Source organism: Podarcis tiliguerta (assembly GCF_965153285.1).
Source record: "Podarcis tiliguerta genome assembly, chromosome: 13".
NCBI classification, from domain to species: Eukaryota; Metazoa; Chordata; class Lepidosauria; order Squamata; family Lacertidae; genus Podarcis; species Podarcis tiliguerta.
The window spans coordinates 32653707-32678780 of NC_139546.1; the positions used below are offsets into that span (position 1 = coordinate 32653707).

Consider the following 25074-nt stretch of genomic DNA (forward strand, 5'->3'; position numbering starts at 1 on the left):
AAGGAACCATCCGTAAAGTACTTCAGAGAAGGACTGCAGAATCAGAAGCGAGCGGAGCATGTCGTTTAGCCCTCCTTACTGGTACTGCGGCTGCTGCAACTAATTGTGCTAAAAGGTAATGGATTGGTGAGTGGGAATCAATCCCTCAAGTTTTCCCCACCTTTCAGGGATGTAAAAACAAGACGGGTTTAAAGAGTGACAGCTCTAGACTGTCACTATTTTGCGGGGCAGGGGGATTCAATGACATAACCAGCAAAATCAGGTTGTGTGTAACAAACCCACTTCCTAGCAAAATTAGATATTTTTGTCATAAGAGTGAAGAGAAATGCACTAGAAATGCAGGAGAATATCTGCTCAGCACAGTAACAGCGAACCTCCCTGCTGAAAAATTAGGATGAATGCTCCACAAACAGATTGCCTGTAAAGGAAAATTGTTTGTGGCAAGGGCTTAAAAAGAGGCATCCCTTCTCAAATATATATCATGGAATGTTGATGGACTGAATAGTAAATCTAAAAAAATAAAATAGAACGTAATTTCTTTTTTTAAAAAAAGGGATATTATGTGCCTCCAAGAAACCCATATAAAATAGGAAACAGAAGAATTCTAATTAATAAAAGACTGGGTTCAGAATTTATTTCAGCAAGTTCAGAGAAGAAGAAAGGGGTTGTGATGTATGTTAAGCTTGACCTAGAACCAACGTTACTATTCAAAGACGAGGAAGGTAGAGTACTAGGAGTGGAAAGAAAATATGGGAAAGAGAAATTATTATAGCAATTTATGCCCCAAATAGTAAAAAATCAGAATTTTATAAGAATTTAGAAAAAAATATATCTGGGATCATAATAATGAAAATATAATTCTCGTAGGAGACTTTAATGGTGTGACCTCTGTAGACTTGGACAGAACAGAAAGAGACAGGGCTATGAATGTTGGGAAGTTATCTCTTACCTTCTTCCAATTTGTAGAGAATCTTGATCTTTGCGACATATGGAGGATTAAACACCCAAATGGGAAAGATATTACACACTTCTCAGAATCCCAAAAATTGGGAGGTAGAATAGATAATATCTGGGTTTCCAAGAAAATAGTATTAAGACCAAGTAAAGCAGAAATTTTGCCCAGAGTAATGTCAGACCATAACCCGACAATGCTGGAAGTAACACAGAAGAAGGAGTACATGAAAAGGTGGAGACTAAATGAGAGTATCCTGAATGATGAAGATATAGTTTAAAAAACCAAAGATACGTTAGAAGAATTTTTCAAATTAATAACAAACAAGGGACGGACAATTTGGGATGCCAGTAAGGCATATATGAGGGGGTTCTGCATCCCACAATCTGCTATGAAAAAGAAAAACAGAGATCAAAACTTCAACCTAATACTTAAAGAAATAAGACAGAATGAAAAAGAATTGGCAAACATCCTAAGAACAAGGAAGCCCAAGTGGGGATTAGGATATAACAAACACAAGTTGGGAATTTACTAAAGAAAGAAGTAGTAAATAAAATTAAATGGCTCAAACAAAAAACTTTTGAGTCAGCAAACCGTTCAAAAAACGGGGTTCCACTGTATCCTTTCTAAAGCTACTGGGTGGTGTGCTTCTGTGTGTGAAATTGGGAAATGAAAAAGACAGTGCTATTCTGTTAACCTAGTATTTTTCTCTCTCTCTAGTAGATTAAAAGAGGCAGGGGGGGAGTGCCCCTCTGTTTTTGAGGTTATTTGTTTGTTCATTTCTCCTCCCGTCTTCATTGGAGGTGGAGACTGCATAAACAGGGTTTACTGGTGGTCTCCCTCCAAAACTGCTTAGCTTCTCCAAAGTTTTTGCATTATGTGCTTCCCTTAGAGCAGGGGTCAGCAACAGTTTTCAGCCGTGGGCCAGTCCACTGTCCCTCAGATCATGTGGTGGGCCGGACTATATTGGGGGGGTGAACAAATTCCTATGCCCCACAAATGCATTTTAAAGAAAAGGACACATTCTACTCATATAAAAACACACTGATTCCCAGACCATCCGTGGGCCGGATTGAGAAGGCGATTGGGCTCCATCTGGCCACAGGGCCTTAGGTTGCCTACCGCCTCCTTAGAGCATGCCTTAGGGTATTCTGAGCGGAGGTAGCTGATGCTGATTGTAATAGTAGAGTAGAAGTCAGGGTGAAGACCAACGCTAGATGGAGCAAGATCCTGTGACAGGCAGGGCCAAATAATTCTAGTTTTGTTCACATCACCCTCCCTGCTGAGTTCTACAAGGCCAACACTGAGTCTAGGCACTTCCAGCCCCTGGACTGGCTATTAAGTAGGAAGGCCAGCAGGTGGGGGCTGGCTGAGGCTGGTGGAAGAATGTTCCATTGGCTCTCAAGAGCCATCATCCACTGGTTCAGGGGTGTCATAATACTATACCACAGGCAGAATGGTGTTTTCCCCCTGATATTGAAAGAAACACACGATTTTTCAGTGTGAAAGTGGGTGTTTCAGCTTGGGTGTGACGCTAAGCACTTATACACACCCACATGCAGGGAGTGCTTTGGTCAGGAAGCAAAGGTCCTGGCTCAGGTTCTGAGAAGGTGGCATGCCCAGCTCCCTCTGTCAAGCTAAGGAACAGTTTTGTGCGTGCAGAAATGGAGAGAAGAAGTAGTTTTGGAGAGATGCAAAAGCAACAAGAGAGAGAGCTGGGAAGACACCTTGGTGGGGCCAATATCTCCCTAAAGGGAGGTAGAAGACCTGCTGCAAGGGGGAAGTGTACTATGCTCAGCTTGTATATCTGTAAATAAGCTAAATATTACAATATTACAGACTTGGAGGTTCTGTGTTGCTTCTCCAATTCAATGAAGTAAGCATTATCCTTTCACCCTTGATACTGTATTTGATCCTAGAAGACATCCAGACCGAAATAAAACGTCAGTTATCCAGAACCGACTGGTGCTCAACCACTCAGAGGACACTTCAGAAGAAGGACAGCCATGGCAACTGTGTCTTTCACGCTGGCTGTGTGGCTTCTGCAGCTGACCATACTGCAAGGTGACTTATAGGGTTTGGGAAATGCAGAAATCTCCTCCATGTTGCCTTCGTTTAGGGGCATAGTTGTCAACCGTCCCTTATTTGGCAGGAAACTCCCTTATCCCAGCGCCGTGTCCCATGCTGTCCTTTATTGATGATGTCCATTAAATTTCCCGGGTTTCATGCTCGCCTGACTTGGGAGGGAAGCAGCGGCTTGGGGTCCTCCGCCACAAGAGAGAGCGCGCGTATGAGCTGGCGTGTCTCCATCTCTCCCTCAGGGGCACATCGTGAGGAGACGGGTGGCGGCGGGTGGGCAGGCAGCCCCTCTCTTGCGAGATTTCTGCCACACTGCCAGGGGAAGCGGTGGCTGAGGAGGCAGCCTGAGGGAGGAGGAAGAGGAGGGGATGGGGAGGGACGCAGAAGGGCGGCACTTCAGCAGCCACCGTGGTGTCGTAAGCACCTCATGCCAGGCTCGCGGACGGCATGGGCGAGAGTCTCTCTCCCTCCCCCCCTCTCTCTTGGGTGGGGAAGGGCCGATGGAACTCCTCACCCCAGGACGACAGCAGCCCCGACGTGCTGCTTAGCATACCCTCCAACCAGTGCGGCTTCTTAATGTAGTTATTTCCCCCTCTGCACCCCTTTCATAACTCTATTTTTATAAATCATTTGTCCATCCATAGTTTAAATTTTTACTACAAGTTTTCTGTCAATCCTACCAATGTATATAACTCTTTACAATAGCTTTTCAACTAAATCATAAACTTTCCCCATTCTTTATGAAAGAGGTTCTCTTCCTAGTTTCTAATTCTGCCTGTAAGCTTTGCCATATAGACGTCATTCATCAGTTTTGTCTGCCACTCTTCTTTGGTTGGAGTTGTAGACCCTTAAGATCATCTAGTCCAACCCCCTGCAAAACACAGTCAGTCGCAGCAAAAGAAGCATGGGCTCCATCAGTGGCTGATTTATGTATAAGCGAAGCAAAATCCCTTATTTTGGCTGCTGACCCCTATTTTCGAGGCTGCTGGTCCCTTATTTTCAAATCTGTTAAGTTGACAGCTATGTTAAGGGAACAAGAAGGGAATCTGGAGCGATAAAAATATTTTAAATAAAAAGCTTGCCACTACATTTCTTCCTTGTAGTTCAAAGCAGCTTCTGTAGGGGATCTCACATTAACTACATCTTAACCTCAGCAAGGTTGATGCATCTTGCATCTTTAAGCCATGCAATACAAAGGTGGGAAGCTATCAAATCAGCATTTCTCCTTCACACAAAATCACAAAAAAAAAATTGTTGCTTTCAGGAGGAAAGGAAACCACATGCTCAGCATAACACAGAATTCTTATTTCTAAGAGCAAAGGATTTTGAGAGTCAAGTCTACCTGGCTTCATCATGTGTCCCTCATTCTAAACTGAAAGAGTGGAGGGGCAAACTTGCCCTCTACTAAACTTAGAGGGAAGAATTATGCTAGGAGCTTTCTCTTGTACCCCTGCTGCTACTAAGTAAAGGTAAAGGTAAAGGTACCCCTGCCCGTACGGGCCAGTAGCGGCATCTAAAAGCTCTGAGAGCCTTTGCTCTATTGCAGCCCTAGGGAATGCACCCCCGTTCACATTGCTTGCCAATACTGAATACCCACCACACCTGAACTGCCCACATTTCCTCACAACTCCTTCAAGCCCCACCCCATAGTCACCTTCTCCTAGGAGCCATGGCACTTTCAGGGGGCATTTTTTAGGGGGTGGGCCCCCTCAATTTTCAAAGGGTGTTCAGCTCTGTTCCCTGGTTCCATACAACATTGTGTGTGCGACGTCAGGATGTTACGTCAAGTCCCCACAATCCTCTTTAGATGTTTATGCCTCTGCCCTTGCCCATTTCCTTACAAGATATATATCTTGTGCAGACACATTTACGTGAAAACATAATGTTGTTGTTATTGTTGTTGATGTTGTTGTTGTTGTTGTTATTTCTTACCTGAAGTACCTTCTCTGCTTTTTCGTTTTCCTCAGGTGCTGCCAACTCAACAGCAGGTAAGAGCAATTCGATATATTGGAAGCATTTCTGTGCAGGAGTTTCACCCAACTTCCTTAAGACATTCAGCCAAGCCACAGACAGGGATGGGCAAGCTAGTCAGTCCTCAAGGCTCTCCCCATTTCATGTACCCTCCAAAGCACACATCTCTCTCCAGCCAGGCTCCACGTTGTCCTTGAGTAGTTCTGTCTGCTTTGAAAGCATCCTTGAACCGTATTGGTGCCTCTCCCTTGCTAGAAAGTGTGGCTGGGTGGGAAATTTGATTCAATTCACATTTAAAGATGACCCTACGTTGTTAGCATTTTCTGAAACAACACATGAACTTAAACACAGCTCTCCTTCCAAATTTTCCCTTCTCCAGAATTCGCAGTGCAGTTCTCCAGTCAGGTAATATGCAGAAAAATGCATATGCTAGCCTAAAGTGTGAATAAATGCATGTGTTAGCAATGACATACAAAGATGTATTATAGTAGGGAAAATAGCTTTGCAAAAATGTTTACATTAGGTAAAACTGTACAAAAATGCTGGTGAATTTTCATTAAAGCCTTTGTGGGGTGGGGGGGATGCAAATATTTTGCACTCAATGGCAAACCACATACTTAACACCATGTGTAGCTGGGTCCTTGGTCTCATTGAAGAAAATGAGACTTACTTATGATAAACATGCACAGCATTGGGCCACATGTTCTGAGGAGAAATTATTGGTCAAGAAACAGTAAGAAACAGTAAGTAAGTTTTACTTAACAGATGCTCACTAAATCCATCAAAATTGATAACTGGAAATCTTGTTTTGAAGATTGAAAACACTGACTGGAAAACCAATTGAAATTCAGAAATTTTGATTCCTCATGTCCTCGTCATGTTCTGCTCAAAGAGCTCCAACATGGCTGTGCTGCAAACCATAACAGCAAGTCCTCTCATTTCCTCCTCATCCTTCACAGGGTGTGGGCAACCAATAAACTCTCCACGAATTGTTGGTGGCCAACCAGCCTCAAATGGGTCGTGGCCCTGGCAGGTCAGCATTTTACGGAACCTTTATCCTATTTGTGGAGGATCCCTCATAGCCGAGCAATGGGTGCTCTCAGCAGCTCACTGCTTCTACAACAGGTGAGTATCTGATGGGTACTGCTGTGCAGCCGTTATCAAGTGTCTCCCAAAAGATAGCACAAGGGCAGGCTAATATCCTCTGCCTGCCTGTCAGCTACCTGGTGTCTCAGGTGTACAGTACATTCAAAGTAGAACCATGTCACTTTAAACAGTCATGGCTTCCCCCCCCCCAAAAAAAAAACCCTGGGGACCGTAGTATGTTACAGGTGCTCAGAGTTGTTAAGAGACTCCTGTTCCCCACACAGAGCTACAGTTCTCAGAATGGTTTCAAAATCCATCCCTCTTAAAAAAAAATCCATCCCTCTTCCCAGGGAATTGAGCTCTTGGAATTATAGTTCTTTGGGGAGTCCAGGGTTAGGGTGACAAGCAGAAACTCAAAAGTCAGCATTGACAAATCCATCTGTTTGTTTGTTTGTTTGTTTGTTTGTTTGTTTGTTTGTTTGTTTTGCCTTTCTATTCACAGAATGGGGTCCATGTTCCAATACAATGTCCTCCTAGGTGCCTATCAGCTCTCAAACCTCTCAGATAATGCAGTGATATCTGACGTGCAGCAGATTATCCTCCACCCTGACTACAATGGCCTGGATGCCTCCAGTGGAGATATTGCTTTAATTAAGCTGAAGTCCCCTGTGAAGTTCACCAACTACATTCTCCCCATCTGCCTGCCAGAGTCCTCTACACAGTTCCCTTTGAACGAATACTGCTGGGTGACCGGATGGGGAGATATTCAATCTGAGGGTGAGGGGTGTTCTTCAAAAGGCTCATTCAGACTCTGGGGCTCATCCAGATTCACCTGCATAAGGCTTAAGTAGTGGTTAATATTACAGCCGCCTGCAGACTGGTGTTTCTTTGAGGGTGCATTCTGCAACAAGTTGTTTGCGCTATAATAGTGTATTAGTGGTAGATTTATACAGGGCCATCCACACATGATTCCCCTTTCGCAATTTTCCTGCAGTGCTTCTCAAATGTCTTAGCATTCTTACTATCTGGTAGGGTGCTTTTACACTATAGTGCAACAGAAGTAGGACCAAAAAAAACCAAAAGAGTCCCTGTACATTTGTGATATCAGAAGTTAAAGGATTTCAGCAGGAAGTTACAGAACATAAACCAATGGGAAATGAAGCAGTATGTCCACCACAAAACTTTTGCAGACGCAAGCAGTATTGAAAGTGGAATGCACAATAAAAATGATATCCAGAAGGCCCCAATTCTAGTCCTTCTTGAGCATTCAGTCTCATTTGGTTATGGGGCAGCTACAAGAGTTTAGGTATAAGCAATTTTTGTGCATGCGCAGAACACCTGGAACTGAACGCCTGTGCAAGATGTGATCATACTGCACTTGGAATCCCCAAACCTAACATTCTGGTATGTGTTTGAATCTCTCCCACAAAATGCTGACACTCTGGAGGCAAATTCAGTGCCAGAATTTTCATGCCATCATTTTCCACAGTGCTTTACAGTATGAATTGGGGGGGAACAGCTCCCTATCCCAGGGACAATCCCAACATTTCCAGGGGGAAAGAAGGAGGCATGGAATAGTACAGATTGGAGAGAAATTTGATTCCGTTTTCATTTAAGACCAACCTACCTAAATTGCACTCCAAATAATACGGAAACGAAAATATTGTCACCCTCTGAATTTTGCTATGCAGTTCGGCAGCCAAGTAATGTGTACAAAAATGCTGGGGTAAAGTCTGTCTAAGAATGCATGGGTTAATGAAAATGCATGCATATATGAAGAAAAATTTGCATTGGGATGAGATTGGATTTTCATGAGGATTTCTTTTTTAAAAATGCAATTTTTTTAAATTTCCCAAGGTCCAACTCTACCATTAGGCAGAGTGAAGCAGGTGCCTCAGCTGGCAAGCACTGAGAGATGTGAAACAGCCATGTTATCTGACTTTCATTCCAAAGCTCACCTGCTGCTCTTAGGTGTAGTGGAAGCCCAGCCGGCCCACCGGTGAGGCAGGTTGCAGCAGCCGCCTCAGGCGGCAGAACACCAAGAGGTAGCACCCCTGCAAGTGCCCCACAGACTCCACCACTGGCAGAGAAGCAGTGGCAGGGGTAGTGACAGCTTCCAATGAGATCTGATGAGACCTCACCCAAACCTGCCATCGCTGCTGTTACCCAGGTAACAGAGGATTTGGCAGGGGGTGGCAGCAGCATTGGCACATTCTGGTTTAAACTCAGGAGCCAAATTGGGACATGCCACCCCTGAGTGAAATACGATGTCCCACTGCCACCTTCTGCACATCTCATGCTCTGAGGTGTAGTCAGTGCACACCCACCATGCACTCACTGTTAAATGTCTGTGTGTCTGAATGCACTTGAATTATTCTGCCTCTGCCTTCCATGGCCACATTCCATTTCTCTCTCTCTCTCTTTCAGTGCCTTTGCCAGATCCACGAACCCTCCAGGAAGTCAAGGTGCCACTCATAATTCGAGAAATCTGCAATATTCTCTATAACAGTCGCCCAGTGCTAGGCCTGAGCAGGGATCCTATCAAGCAGGATATGATCTGTGCTGGTTACCCAGAAGGTGGGAAAGATTCCTGCCAGGTAGGTTGTTCCATGACCTGTTCTTCATACAGCCATTGCAGGTGGTAGACAAAGGCAGACTCTGGCATGGTGGCATTTGAAAATCCCTTATGTCATTATCTATGAACTTACATTGTGTGAATATAGTACTTAGGCATTGCTTACTAATTTGACTCTAGCTAGGGAGATGATACCTGACAATTTTTCAGATTCTCCCATTTTTCAAAGTGTTACTGCTTTTGCTTCATCTTAAATATTGTGATGCTGCTTCTTTGGGCAATACCCTAAATATTGCAGGTGCCAGAGGCTGGCAGAATCAATAATAATAATAATAATAATAATAATAATAATAATAATTTATTTATACCCCACCCTTCCTGGTTCAAAAACCGGGCTCAGGATGGCTAACAACAAATTTAAAACACTTTAAAACACTTAATTATAAAAGCAGCATAAAATATAGTATAAAAACATGAATAACAATAAAATTCAAAAATCAAAAATCAATTAGATAATCCCCAGGGCTAGCTGGCTGAATTGGTCCTACTTGGGCCAACGAGGAGGCTAGGGGAGAATTAGCTGTGGGGTCTCAGAGTGGGTGATCTTCATAAAACACTTGAACTATCTTATCCATTCATGCCTGAGGTGATAAAGATTTATTATTATTTTTTATTCAATTTTACAATTAACATTTACATTCAAACCAAAATCGTAATCATAAACATATAGTAGTCCCTGAATCCTTGGACTTACTTCCCTCCATGGGTTCCATTGTTAATCTTTCTCAACTGCATCGTATTAATGTTCTCTATTTTTCCTTAAAATCTCATTCTTCCCATAATTCTTGTTACATTACAAGTGTTGTCCCATGATTTGAGGCATAAGCGGTTTTTTCTCTGTCTTGCCATGTTCCCCGGGAAAACCTACTGTTTACCGCTAACATTAATTCGCAGAAAAACAAACTGATGTCCATTCCAATTCAGTGGTAAACAGCACGTTTTCCTGGGCGAGAGCGGTGGGACAAGCCTAGTTTGATGATAAGCCTAGATATTGCTCAGCTACAATTCCCAACACCCCTTACCATGGGCTGGAGCTGTTGGGAGGTAGAGTCCCCCATTCCTGATTATCGCACTGATTCCAGCTGCTTCACCCAATCAAGATTCAGAGTCTGATGTCAGAGTGTTCACCGTAGATCCTCTGCTACCACCCATCTCTTTCTCCACAGGGTGACTCTGGAGGACCTTTGGTTTGCCAACTTGAAGGAGTTTGGACCCAGGCTGGGGTTGTAAGTTGGGGAGTTGGCTGTGGTGGAAGCGACCACCCTGGTGTCTACACCTTAGTGCCTTTCTATGCTAACTGGATCCAAGACAAGATGAGTGGTAGAAATGGGAGTGGCTGCAAAAGTGACCAACTACACAACGCCCTTGTTGTGACATTCACTTTGGTGTCTCTTCTGCTAGCCCTTCTGTGAAAAACCAATCTATTGGCTTTCCGTCTTACCTATAATTACCTGGAATATTTAGGCTGCTGGAAGACTCTGTTTAAATTCAGGGAAACCTACCCCTACTTCTCTCTGATTAATACAGGCATTAGCCTTGCCACATTTCAATTCCTTTGTAACCATTTGATCGTGGTTTAAGCATTGCATGCCCAGGCGGAAAAGAGAGAGGCCATCAGAAGGAATAATAACTCATGACAACATGTTATGGAATTAAAATTGGCTACAACTTTATTAAACCTTTCAGATGTAGGAAGACCTTGGCTTAGGCATTGGGCATGTATCCCTCCCAGCCCCCCAGCTGGGCAACTGGGGCTCCTCGGGGTTAATGGGATAGGGGAGGGTGCACTGCAAAACACTTGTGTACGCAGGCAGCCCACCCCATATCCATGCAAGGCAGGGGAGTTCACTGACAACCTTTCAATGTATGGCCAGTGACTCCCTTTTCACAAACCCCTTTAAGAGGAACCCTGGAATCGCTGCAGCAGGAGGGGGGTGAGTCACCACTTCACGTCCACCCCCCATTTAGGGAAGATAGACTAAAGGATTCTGCCCAAGGCTTAAAAACTGCAAAAGTTGTGAAAATTGCTACAAGGAAGGCAATTCCTTCCTGGCTCTTCAACAGCAACCATCAAAAGACCCTAGCAACGCCCGCTGAACAGGACGGAAAATGGTTAACCTGCAGTCAAGCATTATACAAAGGGAGAGTTGGGTGAGTGAAGCTCCGGAGCTGACTGCATGCTTGCTGCTGGCTCCGCCTCCCATTTATGCATCTCAAGCGGACCAGTGGGAAGCCTGCCCATTCAAGGTCCACTAGGCTGGCCCCACCTCCAAAGAAGCCACTAAAAGGTTTTAACTGGGGTTTGGCGGGAACTCCCAATGGTTGACGACAGGGAGGAGGGCCAGCCCAACCAGCTGGTGAGTCCCACGTGGCTCCGGGTGCTGCATGCAGTCCCGCAAGGGCACCCACAAATGGAGGTGTGAGCGCTCATTTATTATTAAATTTTGATCCCACCTTCCCTCCATGGAGCTGAAGATGACATACATGCCTCTTCTCCTCCCCATTTTTATCCTCACAACTACCCTGTGAGGTAGGTTCAGCTGGAAGTGTATGACTGGCTCAAGGCCACCAACAGGCTGACTGGAAATTTGAACCCTGGTCTCCTAGGTCCTAGTCCAACACTCTAACCATGACACCTTACTGTTACACCCAAAGAACCCCAGGATTGTCACCTGGAAAAGAAGCTGAGAATTTTCCATCCATGGACATCAGTTGGAAGCTATGGTATTTCAGACTTCTACAGTGATGCTGGAAGTGATGCCTGTCATTCCATTCTTAAAAGAAAATTAAGATTTTTAATTGACATTTTTAAATGACGTGGAAACAAGTGGTAGATAAATTCAGCCCCTAGGACAAGACATAATAAGTTATGAACTTTAAATTGAATTTCTTCAGTCACTTTATCTTTTATTTGTGATGTTTCAGGGTTTTAAAATTATCAATAAATTATTATAAAATCCCAGCAATAGTTTTACTGCCTTCTTCTTTGTATGATTATTATTTCTTCTTATTTTCTTTTTTAATATTTGTATGTATACACAAAGAGAAAGAGAATGTTTTTATGTACTATCTCTGTCTGCTTCAACTACCTCCATTTCTTTATGCTTTGCTCAGCGTTTTCCTTTCTGCATCCTGCATGCATGTATATACAGTGGTTCCTTGGTTCTCAAACTTAATCTGTTCTCGGAGTCCGTTTAACTCCCAAAACCATTCAAAAACCAAGGTGTGGCTTCCAACTGGCTGCAGGAGCTTCCTGCACTCAATCAGAAGCTATGGAAGCCGCATTGGACGTTCGGCTTCCAAAAAATGTTCGCAAACCAGAACACTCACTTCCTAGTTTGCAGTGTTCAGGAGCCGATTTGTTCAGGAGCCAAGCCGTTCAAGTACCAAGGTGCCACTGTACTGAGTTAGACCATTGGCCCAGATGCTGTGGGAAGGGGCAGAAGCTAACAGAATCACTAGAACTACCTCACCAGTAAATGCTGGAGATACTAAAGATTTAAACCAGACACTGGTAACCTCTGAGCCTCCATTGTTGCTGGTTAACAATTCCTACCATCCCTGACCATGGACCATGCTGGATGGAACTGCTGGGAGGTGAAGCCCAACAACATATGGAGGGTTTCAGGTTCCCCATCCCTGATTGATACACTTATTCCATCTCCTTTACCTTGTTTGGCTTTGGTGTCATTGTGGGATCTATCTCCCATATCTTTCTCCACAAAGTGACTCCGGAAGAGCCTTAGTTTGCCAGCTCAAGTTGGACCCAGGCTGGGGTTGTGAGCTTGAGAAGAGGCTGTGAAGGCATCTACATTTCAGTGCCTTTCTATGCCAAGTGAATACATGACAGTAGAAACAGGTTTGGTAAACAAAATGGCTGACCACCCAACGCCCCATGTTGTGACATTCATCTTGGTGTGTCTTATTCTAGCTCTTCTGTAAGAAACCAACAGCCTTTCAGTCTTCCAGATAACAACACGGAATATCACAAACTGTCCACACCCAATGCGTTTTGTAGAATAGCTACAGCTTCCACACATTCAGCAACAATGACTATTTGAATGGACAGTAATCTGGGGAAACAAATGAGAGGTAGCGGAGAAATTCAGTTCTGTTCACATTTAAAGGCAACCCTATATAATTTACACTTTCCAAAGCAATACACCCACACCAAAATATGAATGTGTACAAAAATGCATATATTAACATGTGTGTTTAAATGCATATGTTCACAGAAATAATATTTTTTAAAATGCATTATGTCAGAGAAAATTGGTTTTGCAAATATGTGGATATTCAGAGACACGCTAAAATGCTGTTGATTTTCATGATCCCACACATACGCACATATACATGGAAAAGAAAAATGGAAATATTCCACACTCTAATGCCAAGTTTATTTTCAGGATTGACACACTGGTATAAAGTCCTGCGTCTGTGCACACAGCCTCCATAACTGTCAAGCCCTTACTTATCAAATTAATTTCCTTCACATTTTAATGCACATCTGCCTGAATTTATACCAACCAAACCAATATGTAGATCAAAACTCAGGTATCTACTTAAATTCACACTTCTCCAAATGCATTTCTCCATACTCCATACTCCCTCCCCCCCCCAAAAAAAATCCCAAACCACAAAGATATGTATATTAGGGGGAAATGCATAAAAAAGTGTGTGTTAATTAAAATAATGCACATCGTGCGTTATATTAGGCAATTTTTTTGCAAAAATGCATGAAAATGCACAGAAAGGTTTATGATGCTGCTGCAGAGATAGATCAAATTGAACATAAAACTGGGGGGGGGGGGGAGAGAAACTGATAGAAACCCCAACTGACATGTTTAGCCATCTCTACCAATGAACCATATACCCTGCAGAACCTGGCCAGGCAAAATGGGGCAGGGCACTTAGTTCAACAAAATATGTTTCTGCATTACCGTCTGGTAAATGGGTTGACTTTTGGTGTCACAAGCAGGAGAGGGCTATGTCTTCATATCCTCCTTTTGAGGTTCCCTAATGGCATCTAGATGGCCACTGTGGGAACAGAACACTAAACTACATAGGCCTCTGCTCTCACCTAACAGAACTCTTCTTATATTGCTTACAAAGCACAATGTTATCTTAATAATACAGCACAGTGTTCAGCTTTCTTATGTTGCTGCTAAACCAAATTGATCCCCTGAAAATTGCCCTTTAATTAAAAGATTAAAAATGGAGCAAGTTCAATTGTCTCCTCAGGCAACAGAAACTGAAGAACATCCTTCAATAAAACTTGGAATTCCACGGAAAGGGGGTGGCCCTGGAAAGAACAACTGGGAGGCAGAGTTCCCTGAGAAGAGGGGTTGATAGTTAAGTCAGTCTGTAAATTATAGCTCTATGAAAGGGTGTCTCAACAATGCTCTTAACACACTAGAGTTCTTTGAGAGAAGCCATGACTGTTAAAGCGGTGCAATAGTGCTTTCAATGTATAGTGTGAATGTCTCCTGAAGCAAAGAACAAAATTGTGACCCCCTCCATTCCAGCTGACTGGGCTGGAAGTTGGCTCTTCAGCCTTGGGGGCAGGATAGAGTCCTCCACCTCACCTCAGAACAGCATGATAGCCCAAGGGGCAGAGAGCTGGTTGTGTGGCCCACGCAGCTATGTGCTCCAATAGAGGAGAATGGCTAGAGGGCCAGGAGGAATGGCAGGAGAACTACCACCACTGCCCTAGACATCTGCCACCCAAGGAAGCCACCTCAATCTGTCTAACAGTAGGGACATCCTCTGCATTTGTGCAATTGCTGGCTGTGTGTCTAGCTGGACTCCCAGAAATACTCACTCGTAGCCAGGTAGACTGACAGCCTGACTTCACTACACGAGGCCACTTTGTACGTGTCAAAGGCACTCTGCACATGCTGAGTCAAACTCTTGGCAGCCAGATCAAAATGAAAAACAAAAATGAATGATGGCATCTCTTTGTTCAAACCAGGAAGCAAATGTCTTTATTTGAAGTGATTTAGGTGTGGTGTAATTGTACGGAAAGAATGAGATTGAGTATTTATAGAATGTGGTGTGTGTGTGTGTGTTTTCCTCCTTCCCTCCAAAATCAACAGCCTTTCATGGTATACAGTCTTTCCAGACAGGTGAGTCCAGAAAGAGCCAGGTAGGGTGCTGCAGCTGATGGAGAACGCTTGTCTTCCTGGAGAGGGGAGGTGGCAGCGTTGAGGAGAGGTCAGTAGCATTTAAGGGGGAATTGCAGGAACATACAGGAAACTGCTTTATCCTGAGTGAGACTTTTGGTCCATCAAGCTCAGTACTGCCTTCACTGACTGGCAGTGGCTCTCCAGGGATTCAGGCAAGAGATCTCTCCCAGCCCTACCTGGAGACACCAGGAATTGAACCTGCGACCTTCTGCATTCACAGCAGATGCTCTAGCCCCGAGCTAAGGCCCTTCCCTCAGAGGGAAGGAAGGTGGTCGAAGGGAAGGAATGTCATCAGACCGCTGTTTAAGCCATGTGCTTATTCTGAAAGTAACTTCCATCTATTTAAGCAAGGAACTCAGACGTTTCTCTCCATAGAGGTTAGAGATACCATCTTTGGATTGAATATTAAACCACTTACCTGCTAATGCAGCCAGGAAGGAGACCATAAAACAGACAGGCAGAAATGTATAACTTTTTAATGGTTAATTCATAAAGGGAAGGAGCCTGAATTATGCTTCAGCTATGGGAGGGAAGGAGTATCTAGCAGTTAAAGTGACAGGGCTCCTATATGCTGCAAAAGGAACAAACCCTTTGTTCTGGGAAATCATTGTTTTGCCCCAGTTTTTGGCTTCGGGAGATGATACTATTGTACTTTTAAAGCACATCCCACCACAACCGCTAAGACTCCTGGAAACTGGAGTTGGGAAGCATTCTGGGAATTGTAGCTCTGTGAGTTCCCAGAACTCTTGGAGGTGGGAAATGTGTTTTAAATGTGCTTTAAATGTAGTGTGTGTGAGTGAGTGAGTGAGTGTGTGCACACACACACACAGCCTTAAAGTGAATTGTGAGCCTTGTCATTCTTTTTCATTGCACATCTCCCCCTTCAGGGGAAGTAAGGAGGACGCGGGGGTGCATATTTTCTCTCTACCTCATACCTGTTTGCTGTACACAGACAGCTATTTTGCCTGCTGCGTCTGCTGCAGAATAATGGGAAGGAGAACTTGAGCTCTGTTTGGGCCGTCAATTGTGCAGGAGGCCTGGAGGGCGGGGAGGGAGGGTGCCCCCGGCACCAGAACGTCCTTGCACCTGCCGGCGTCACAGGGCAGGTAGAGTTTCAACAGGGACGGCCGTGCCCAATCACAGCATCTCACTGTGGAATGTTTGCCGCAGGAGCTCTGCCAGAAAGCTCGGCCACAACGGCATTAGGACTGGGGAGCTGGGAGATCTCAGGTAATTGGGAGAGAGCCAGGAGTTTTACGGAGCGACCGAGAGGAAGGATTCAGGGAAGCCGGGCTTCTAAGTTGCATCTCCACCCCCAGAACTCAGGGAGGCTCCTGTGAGCTCAGGGAAGAGGAAAATGCCTCCAGCCCTTCCCTTTCACCTTTGGACATGAAATTGTATAGCACAGGTGACCGAAACTGAAGCAAAACAGCTTTCACCAAGAACTGGTTGGAGCAGAACTATCTCGAGGACACGGCAAAAGAAGGACCACTGAAGCAAGCAGACAAAGGGGGGAGCCGATGGCAGTTGTGCCCTCCTCCCTGCTGCTGGGGCTGCTGCAACTGATTGTGCTGAAAGGTGATTGATGGGAAGATGGGGGGGGCGGGAATGAATGTGGGAATCAGTCTCTTAAGTTTCCTGCATCTTTAAGAGAAGTAAGATGGAGGACGGTGTAGAAGGGAGTCTTTGAGTAATCAGTGACACAGGTGAAACAAAGATACAGGGTTTGAGGCAAGTCAAGGGTGAACGCAGGCTGTGTACAAACCACGCAATTAAAGTGCGGGCACACACAAACACACACACACATGAATCCTTGGAACTACAGTTCTCAGGATTCTTCAGAGGGTGCTTTATCTGTTTGATTTGTAGGCAGAGGACTCTTCCCCCATTACCATCTTTGTTGTGTGAAAGAAAATGAGACCACTAGAGAGTCATATATTCACCCTTCTCCTTTATGGGGAGCTGGTTCAGTTAGAGACACTCTGCACACTCTCAGATGCACTCACAAAGGGTGAAGAGATGCGGACAGTATATGTGGTTAAGGAAATTTTGAGATGCATTCACTGTATTCTAAAACATTTGTTTTCAGGACAGAGAATCTGTTTTCAAAAGCCATTTCGAGGCACTTAGGATCTATGTCTGTCTTCTTCCCTCCAAAATGTGATGAGACCTTGGGTGCATTCACACCTGGGGAATATTGCATTAGTTTTCCTGTTTTTATAATGCTAGAGATTCTGCCCTGTTTCTTAATGTTCCTTTCCCACTGAAGTACATGCTGTGTTATTGAACTGTAGCTTTTTGACCAATATACCGGCATGTCTTGCCCAATTGCATTCACACCAGTGGGTGTGTACAACACAACAAGCAATGTCATCAGGCAGTGCTTCTACTTCCCCACCCCTTCTGCACATGGCTGCTTCTGTTCCCCCATTATTCTCCACAAAAACAGCAGGGCGTCACTGTATGCTGAAATACTGCCCCAAATTCCATCACTTTACGTCTGTGATTTTCAGGGTTAAGGAGGCTACAAACAGATTTTTTTTCTGGAATCAAATAACCCGGAAATGAGCACTAAACATGTGCTATATTCCATTGTTTTTTCTGAAAATGGCTTTTATACCGTGTGAAAGCTCAGATGTGGATATTAACAGTTCGGAAAACATCAGGAAAGTGGAACAAACTATCTTGTGATTACAGCCCTTGTTCAAATTCATAACATTTTCAGTCATCTCAGCAATTGGGGGGGGGTATAATTTCTGCATTGTCTTAGTCTGTTTATTAACATATTCATGTCTGTGGTAAATTAAAAGAGGAGGATGTGGAATGCACTTCTGTTTTCAGGATTATTTAGCTATTAATTTTCCTTCCCATTAGCCATGGAACTGAAGGTCACATGAGCTGGGTTAACCGGTGGTCTCTCATCTGAGCACTGACCCCACATAGTCCAGCTTAGCTTCCGCAAAGTTTCTGTATCCTGTGCATTCAAGCCATGCCCTTGGCAATAGCAGTCACAGAGGCAGAGCAGAAGCATGTAGTTGGTGTCCTGTCAACTGTGTTGCCTTACCCCCCCCCACACACACACACCCAATACATCGCAGTGACATTGTTGATGGCCAGTCAGATAAGTGCCACCTCCCTGGCCCTCCAACTTCTACTACCTGGGATGGGCAGGGTCATCGTGACAATATGCACACATCAACTTGTTCCTTTGACAAGGAAGGAAAACACATCCTCCAAAGTGCAAAACTTGCAGTGTTTCCAGATGAACCTTTTATACCATTACCCAAACAGTTTCATTGCTGTGTTTGCACCATGTCCGCATGACATCACCATCATTTTTTTACAATCACCCTGCCCATATCTGACATTTATGGAAGATCTAGAGCATTAGCACAAAAATATTTAGATGTGGGTGTTTGCTAAAAATTGAATATTTTTTAAATGGAAGCTGGGTGGTATGGTTCATCAAGGAGTAACTAACCCCACACCCAGACACCCATGGCTGCACATCTTCACCCCAACTTGCTTCTCCTCTCTAAATTTCACCCAAGCTCTTTTTGTTTTGGCTCCTTGAGATAGCCAGACATGCTTTCACTTTCATTCGTACAAATATTGGTCCTGCAGAGCCCTTTGCTCAGGACCACTAAGTAGTCGTGAATGTGAACAAGTTCCCACAGCTTGCTGATTTAATGTTTAACTTTAACTGAAGACCTTCCAGCATTCTGCTATCTCTTAATGATGAACCACTGTAATAATGTTCTGACCTTTAGAACAAAGAGATATCTTCCAGTTATATTTCATATGTGTCATTTTATGGAATGCATAGGCTGGGTTTCTCGATCTTGTAATGCAAATTATGGTGTGTATGTACCCTTGCAAAACTTACCCTCTTTCGTGGCAAACCTGTTGGGAATCTGAGGTGAGATACCCCCACAGTAAAAGTTGTTCCCAGTACCAGTCACCGCACACAATCAAGAGAAAGTTTCAGATAGTTTACTCCTGCAGAAGATAAGGCTCAATAAGTTCTGGCTGTAGATATATACAGCTTGTAGGCTTTTGCTGATATAGATATATAGTATACAGATACAGATACAGATGATACAGATACAGATGATACAGATACAGATACAGATACGTACAAGTAAAAGTTTCTCTGTTGCTCTAAATAAGTTCAGCAATTCACTGGACAAGTAACACCGACTAATAGGCAAATACACCTGAGATGACATGCATTAATCACAGGTGTAGTCAGGGCCATCACAGATATTGTCCAAGATAGTGGCCATCGCTGCCTCCAGGGGAAGCAGATCCCATAGTTTAACTATGTGCTGCATGAAGTCAGGAGGATTAATTTTCTAACAAAATTGGGCAGGGTCTTCCTTCTGCTCTTACCTACAAACTTATTTTTGTGCATTGTCTCTTATTTGAAATATATTTTCTCTTTTTTTCCCCAGATGTTGCTAGCTCCGAAGCAGGTATGTAATATATTGGAAACTATTTCTGTACAGTGGTACTTCGGGTTACATATGCTTCAGGTTACAGGCACTTCAGGTTACAGACGCCGCTAACCCAGAAATAGTACCTCGGGTTAAGAACTTTGCTTCAGGATGAGAAGAGAAATCATGCGGCAGCAGCGGGGGGCCCCCTTAGCTAAAATGGTACCTCAGGTTAAGAACACTTTCAGGTTAAGAACGGACCTCCAGAACAAATTAAGTTCTTAACCTGAGGTACCACTGTACAGGAATTTCACTGGCCGGAGGGAGAGTGAATGGTTAAACAAAAATAAGCTCTCTCAGAATTATAGTGCTGATACAAACCTAACAGTCATCCAGTCCAAATTCTGATCGCAGCCTATCACAACCTAGTGTCCTCTAGATGTAGTTAGATTCCACTTCCCATCAGCCTCAGCCAGCCTGGCCAATGGTCAAAGATGATAGAAGTCACAGTCCAAAAACATCTGGAGGGCCACAGGTTGTGTGAGGCTGCTGTAGATCCAATTCACCCATGTTGTACTGAATCTAGACCAGTACAAATAGACAGGCAGAGCAAACAAGGTGTCCCACAGACATAACTGCATTTTTCCAGAAAGACTGCTTACCGCAAGCTGGAAAGGAGTGGTGCAGCCGAGGCACTTTGTGGCAGCCTTCTGGCTTCGACATGGCCAGGGGAGGACATCACTTCCTCCTCCATCAACCGCACTGAATGGTGGGGCTCACCCACACTTGCAACCAATCACAGGCAACCTAGGGGGCATTGGTAGGGAGCGGACCAGAAGGGAAACTTCTTCCCTCTGGTTCACTCCCTGGCCATAAAAGCCAGTTGCACTTAGGCCCCAGCCTCAATCATGGGCAGCTTCCTCCATCCACCCTTCTGTTGCCATATTTGGGACCAGGGATGAATTTGCCTTCAGACTAATTGGGCCTTTCAGGCAATTAGCCAGCCTCATAGCAATTGTCACAACTTGGTGTCAGATATGGCATTGGGTTGGATCTTTAGTCTATCGGATGGGGGGTGCCCTCCCTACTCCAAGGTCCTGTGAATTTTGCTACCACCAGTGTAATAGTATCAATCTTATCCCCAAGGAGAACCTTGACATGAAAAGAGTCAGCAATTCCAGGTTGTTCTGTTAGCATTGGTTTGATTATACGCTGCCTAACCTGTTTATACAGACGGCAATGCAATAAAACGTGTTTCATACATTCAACATTGCAAGATAATGTGCATAGGATTGTGTTTTTCAGGGGAAACAAAATCATAAGGCTGCAATCCTTTCACACCTAGGAGTAAGTACCAAATGACTCCAGGGGGACTTACTTTTGGATAGGACATATATAAGATCGCACTAAAAAGTATTTACTTGCCGGGGGGGAAATATTCCTCAATACCCGAAAGGAGCAGTCACTGGAAATGTTACTTAGAAATTATTATACAAATAAATTTGCCAAGGCAAATTGAGACGTTTCATTTCACATCTTGCCTTGTAAGAATTCAGTTTTTGTGATCATTACAATCTACCTTTCTTTCTTCTCTCTTTTTCACAGTCTGTGGACAGTCTGTGATATCTCCGCGTATTGTGGGAGGGAAACCAGCCCCCGAGGGCGCATGGCCATGGCAAGTCAGCTTTATGGAGAACAACCAGCCTATATGTGGAGGCTCCCTCATCAACCAGAATTGGGTGGTGTCTGCAGCTCACTGCTTCACTAAGTGAGTATCCAATCCCTGCATGCCACTGGGGAGCCATTGTGCAGCTTTGTCCCAGAGGCAGCTGTGAGGCCAGGCAGATGGAGGGAGGGAGGTCTTTGAGAGACCAGTTGCAAAAACGATGGAACATTTGAGAACCAAAAACCCGCTGTTCCATGAGGTGAGCCATGGTGTCAGGGCAGGCCCAACAATATTTTTCTGACTGAAGTGAAGAGGAAGATGGTATCCTCTCCAGGCTATGTACCCAAGTGACTTAGACAGGCAGCTGAATCTTCCTACAACACAGGCAGTGGGACAGCTTCCTCCACCACACCTAAGGGAAGCAGGTTAGCTTAGGGGTCTGAGGCAAGCTACATGCTGCACACAGCCGTGTCCACCCAACACCTGACAGACTCAGGAAGAACAGCTGCTGCCATTGCACCTTTTGCCCAAGGTGGCCACCTCCCTCTGTCCAATGATAGAGCAGTTCTTTCACAGTGTATATCCCACCAAGCCTATGACAAGGACTAGTGGAAAGTAGAGGCATGGGGTGACTTGCCCATAGAGGCAAGTGGCGCAGGGCGCCAGGGCGCCAAGTTCTGGAGGGCACCAGGGAAGAGGTGGAGGCTGGACGCAGAGCCTCCTGGCATCAGGTCGCTGCCCTCGCCTACCTCCGCCATGCCACGCTGAAGCAGCACCGTGCCCGGAGCCTCCACCTGCTGTGCCCACCATGGCATGGGCACCAGGGAAGAGGCGGAGGCTAGGCGCAGTGATTCCTGGTATCAGCTTACCGCTCTCGCCCGCCTCACTAAAGCAGCACCACGCCCGGAGCCTCCGCCTCTTCCCTGCTGGAGGAGCCGCCCTCCAGCCGCTGCCTGCCTCCTCCAGCCCCACAAAGCTGCCGGTAGCGCCGTAAAAAGGTTGGCAACTCTGGGAAACGGGGGTGGGGGGCAGAGGGATCTTTGCACCGTGGCGCCGGATATACTTAAGACGGCCCTGAGTAGAGGTGAATGTTATGAATAGTGGCATGTTTAAAGATGTGTCGTGTTATAAGGCATGGTCAACAAAGCATAGCCACTCAAAGGAAGCAGTCTTGCTTGCGGACTCAGCAAGACAGGATCTCAGGTTGCACAGAAACCAAAATCCCTGCTTCACTTGCTTTTCACTCTTGTTTTCCCTCTTCCAGGGGTTACGAACAGTATGATGTGCTGCTGGGGGCCTATCAGCTCTCAATCCCCCCTTCCAGCCTTGTGATAACTACTGTGCAACAGGTTATTTCTCACCCGGATTATAACGGCAATGATGGCTCTCCCGGGGATATCGCTTTAGTGGAGTTGAATGCCTCACTGGATTTGAACGACTACATCCTCCCAGTCTGTCTGCCAAACGCTTCTGCACAGTTCTCTATGGACACATCCTGCTGGGTCACAGGCTGGGGGCAGGTTAAAGACGGAGGTGAGGAAAAGAGACAGGGCATGCTCTCATGCAGACCAGCCTTCCCCAACATGGTGCCCTCTAGATGGTTTGGACTACAGTTCCCATCATCCCTAGCCAGCATGGCCAATGGACAGGGACAATGGGGGTGTTGCAATCTACGTATCCAGGGAGAACCTGGTTGAAGAAATCTGTTTTAAATTTTGAGGGCCAAACTAAATATTATGTTGTTCATGCTTGCTTAGAATGACTACTTTTATTTTGGAGGGAAAGTATGCAACTGGGTTCGTGATCCACATTTGCAGGGAAGCATTTCCAAATTCAATTACTGCTGAAAAATCAGCCTTTCACAGCTGCTGTATTCCAAGCCAAGTACTGTTTACTTCTAAAAAGCAGTAGAACAGGCTTCCCCAGTGCAGGTTACCAGGGGAGGAGGTTTGTCTGAGTGTTCAAAGTGTGGTGTGTTCTTCCACAATGTGCTCGCTGTTAAAAGTACGTGTGAGGCACCCAGAACTCAGTTACATTGGCAAATAAAAAGTGCTTTATATGCGTTATAACACTGTGACACCAGATGGCGCCGTGGGGTCCCGTCTTTTGTCAACGTGATTTCCCTTTATGAAGTTTAGAACGCATTTTCCTGAAACTATTTTTTGGACGTGTCTAGATCCAGCCCCAGAGACCCTCTATTCCATTTTCATTCAGCTGTCCAATTTTTGTCTTCTGCAGAGGCCTTGCCACCCCCGCAAACGCTTCAGGAACTGGAGGTGCCCCTCATTGACCGAGACACATGCAACTCTCTCTTCAACAGTGCCCCAGCGCCAGAACTGCCTCAGAATCCTGTCCTAGATGATATGATCTGCGCTGGTTACCCCGAAGGCGGGAAGGATGCCTGTCATGTAAGATGCTCCCTATCCTACATGTCATAAAACCATTGCCAGTCTTGGGCCTAGTATTATTAGTGAAAACCAACTGTTCAGAAGTGTTGTAAGTTTACTCAGTGGGAACTTCTATCCCTGACTCTACAGTATCCTGAGAAAAGACAGGGAACTAAATGCACTGTAAAAAGACATGTGCCTACAGAACCCCAAGCCATGTCTTCCTGACCTGGACCTAGTCCATGGATCAGCCATACCCAGTCAACTGTCCCAGACACCCCTGATTTACAGAAGCCACCTCGGCTTCTGATGAGCTCCTGGGATGTCCCAATTTGGCTCCCACAAAAGCACAGCCCCAAAAGATGAACGTTGGAGGGGGCACAATCTCAGAAGAGTCACTTAATTTATGCAGGACCTCCACTCCGAAAGGCGCATGTCCCGATTTCACTCAGACGCATGTTGGAGGGTTGGGGCCAGCAAGCTTTTTTTAGGGGATCAAGGAGCTAATCTTTCAGTGGCAAACTGGGTAGGGTCTGGGTCAGCATGGTGGGGCAGAGCCAAGAGCAAATGATTGCTCAGTGAAATGATTTAGAGGTGTATAAAATGATGCCTGATATAAAGAAAAAGGATAGAGAGATAATTCGCCTCCCTGGCTCTCTCATAATACTAGAACCCAGGACCATCAAATTAAGCGGAATGCTGAGGGATGCAGGGTGGATGAAAGGAAATACGACTTCATGCATTGCATAGTTAAAACTGAAATTTGTTCTCACAAGTTGCAGCGACAGCCATCAACGTGGATGGCTTTAAAGGGGGAATAAACAAATTCCTTGAGGAGAAGGCTATCCATGGCCATGAGTAGGAATGAGGGTTCAATTATAGGGGCTTGCAAGCGCCTGGCTTGCAAGTGAGACCTGAGCCTTACTGCAACTTATCTAACCATTAACCCAAATCTGGTCTCAGGAGGCTTCCCATAATCACGTTCTAGCTGCCATGTCCCCCTCTCTCTTTCTCTCCACAGGGTGACTCTGGAGGACCCTTGGTTTGCAGGTGTGATGCGGGTTGGACCCTGGCTGGGGTTGTGAGTTGGGGAGAGGGCTGTGCTGAACCCAAACACCCTGGTGTCTACACCTTAGTGCCTTACTATGCCAACTGGATCTCCGACAACGTACCCAGCATAAGCTTTGTGGCGTGCAACCATGCTGGATGGCACAGTGCCCCCATTATGACCCTCTTCCTTGCACCTCTTGCTCTGGCCCTCCCTTGAGGTGCCATCTCTCTGTTGGCCCGCAACCCAAGTGGTACTGCCAACTGGACTCTGCTAAGAAATATCCAAAAGGACTGTGTGAAGTAGGGTACAGTTTCTGGGAATCTTCTCCCACTTCTGTCAAATTAATTGGGGCACATCTGCGTTACCCATTTTTTAAAGAAAAAAATAAACTCTTTGATAGTGCTGATGTTTAATGTCAATCACTCAGTTTTAAAGGGTAAATCCCAGGAGATAGTTTAAATTATGCAAATCAATTCCGCAGCAGAGGTGGGTGAAAAATGTTGAATTTAATTTATTTGAATTATTTGAATGCTTTTGATGCAGTCCAGGTTTGTCTGTGGTACGTTTGTTTACATCATCAATCTACTGCTATATTTACAAATGTTTTGGCTCTTGCACTCTTTGAA

The 25074-nt window shown here is 45.0% G+C and overlaps 2 protein-coding genes across 8 annotated transcripts; both read left to right on the top strand.

Moving 5' to 3' along the window:
- Nucleotides 1–10205, top strand: LOC310663483 (serine protease 27-like). Of its 5 annotated transcripts, none has more exons than XM_083411355.1 (7): nt 1–126; nt 2872–3016; nt 4999–5019; nt 5962–6127; nt 6591–6865; nt 8516–8685; nt 9890–10205. In XM_083411355.1, exons 2-7 carry the CDS (start codon nt 2959–2961, stop codon nt 10133–10135), a joined length of 936 nt encoding a protein of 311 aa, XP_083267481.1. In that variant the 5' UTR covers nt 1–126; nt 2872–2958; the 3' UTR covers nt 10136–10205. The 5 variants fall into 5 exon arrangements, with proteins under 5 accessions (XP_083267481.1, XP_083267482.1, XP_083267483.1 ...); XM_083411356.1 differs by having other exon boundaries at nt 2875–3016; XM_083411357.1 differs by having other exon boundaries at nt 1–115.
- A 5542-nt stretch (nt 10206–15747) lies between these two features.
- Nucleotides 15748–24850, top strand: LOC310663486 (prostasin-like). 3 transcript variants are annotated; one of them, XM_083411371.1, is made up of 7 exons: nt 16083–16486; nt 19363–19383; nt 20650–20691; nt 20950–21112; nt 22275–22543; nt 23249–23418; nt 24419–24850. In XM_083411371.1, exons 4-7 carry the CDS (start codon nt 21033–21035, stop codon nt 24662–24664), a joined length of 765 nt encoding a protein of 254 aa, XP_083267497.1. In that variant the 5' UTR covers nt 16083–16486; nt 19363–19383; nt 20650–20691; nt 20950–21032; the 3' UTR covers nt 24665–24850. The 3 variants fall into 3 exon arrangements, with proteins under 3 accessions (XP_083267496.1, XP_083267497.1, XP_083267498.1); XM_083411370.1 differs by lacking the exon at nt 20650–20691 and having other exon boundaries at nt 15748–16486; XM_083411372.1 differs by lacking the exons at nt 16083–16486; nt 19363–19383 and having other exon boundaries at nt 20635–20691.
- The last annotated feature ends 224 nt before the right edge of the window (nt 24851–25074 follow it).

Excerpts from the sequence above, each read along its gene's own strand:
- LOC310663483 (XM_083411355.1), top strand. The coding sequence starts at position 2,959 with ATGGCAACTGTGTCTTTCACGCTGGCTGTGTGGCTTCTGCAGCTGACC. Across the intron at positions 6,128-6,590 it reads GCTCACTGCTTCTACAACAG|AATGGGGTCCATGTTCCAAT; the intron begins GTGAGTATCTGA and ends TTCTATTCACAG. Across the intron at positions 8,686-9,889 it reads GTGGGAAAGATTCCTGCCAG|GGTGACTCTGGAGGACCTTT; the intron begins GTAGGTTGTTCC and ends CTTTCTCCACAG.
- LOC310663486 (XM_083411370.1), top strand. The coding sequence starts at position 16,429 with ATGGCAGTTGTGCCCTCCTCCCTGCTGCTGGGGCTGCTGCAACTGATT. Across the intron at positions 19,384-20,949 it reads TGTTGCTAGCTCCGAAGCAG|TCTGTGGACAGTCTGTGATA; the intron begins GTATGTAATATA and ends TCTTTTTCACAG. Across the intron at positions 22,544-23,248 it reads GGGGCAGGTTAAAGACGGAG|AGGCCTTGCCACCCCCGCAA; the intron begins GTGAGGAAAAGA and ends TGTCTTCTGCAG.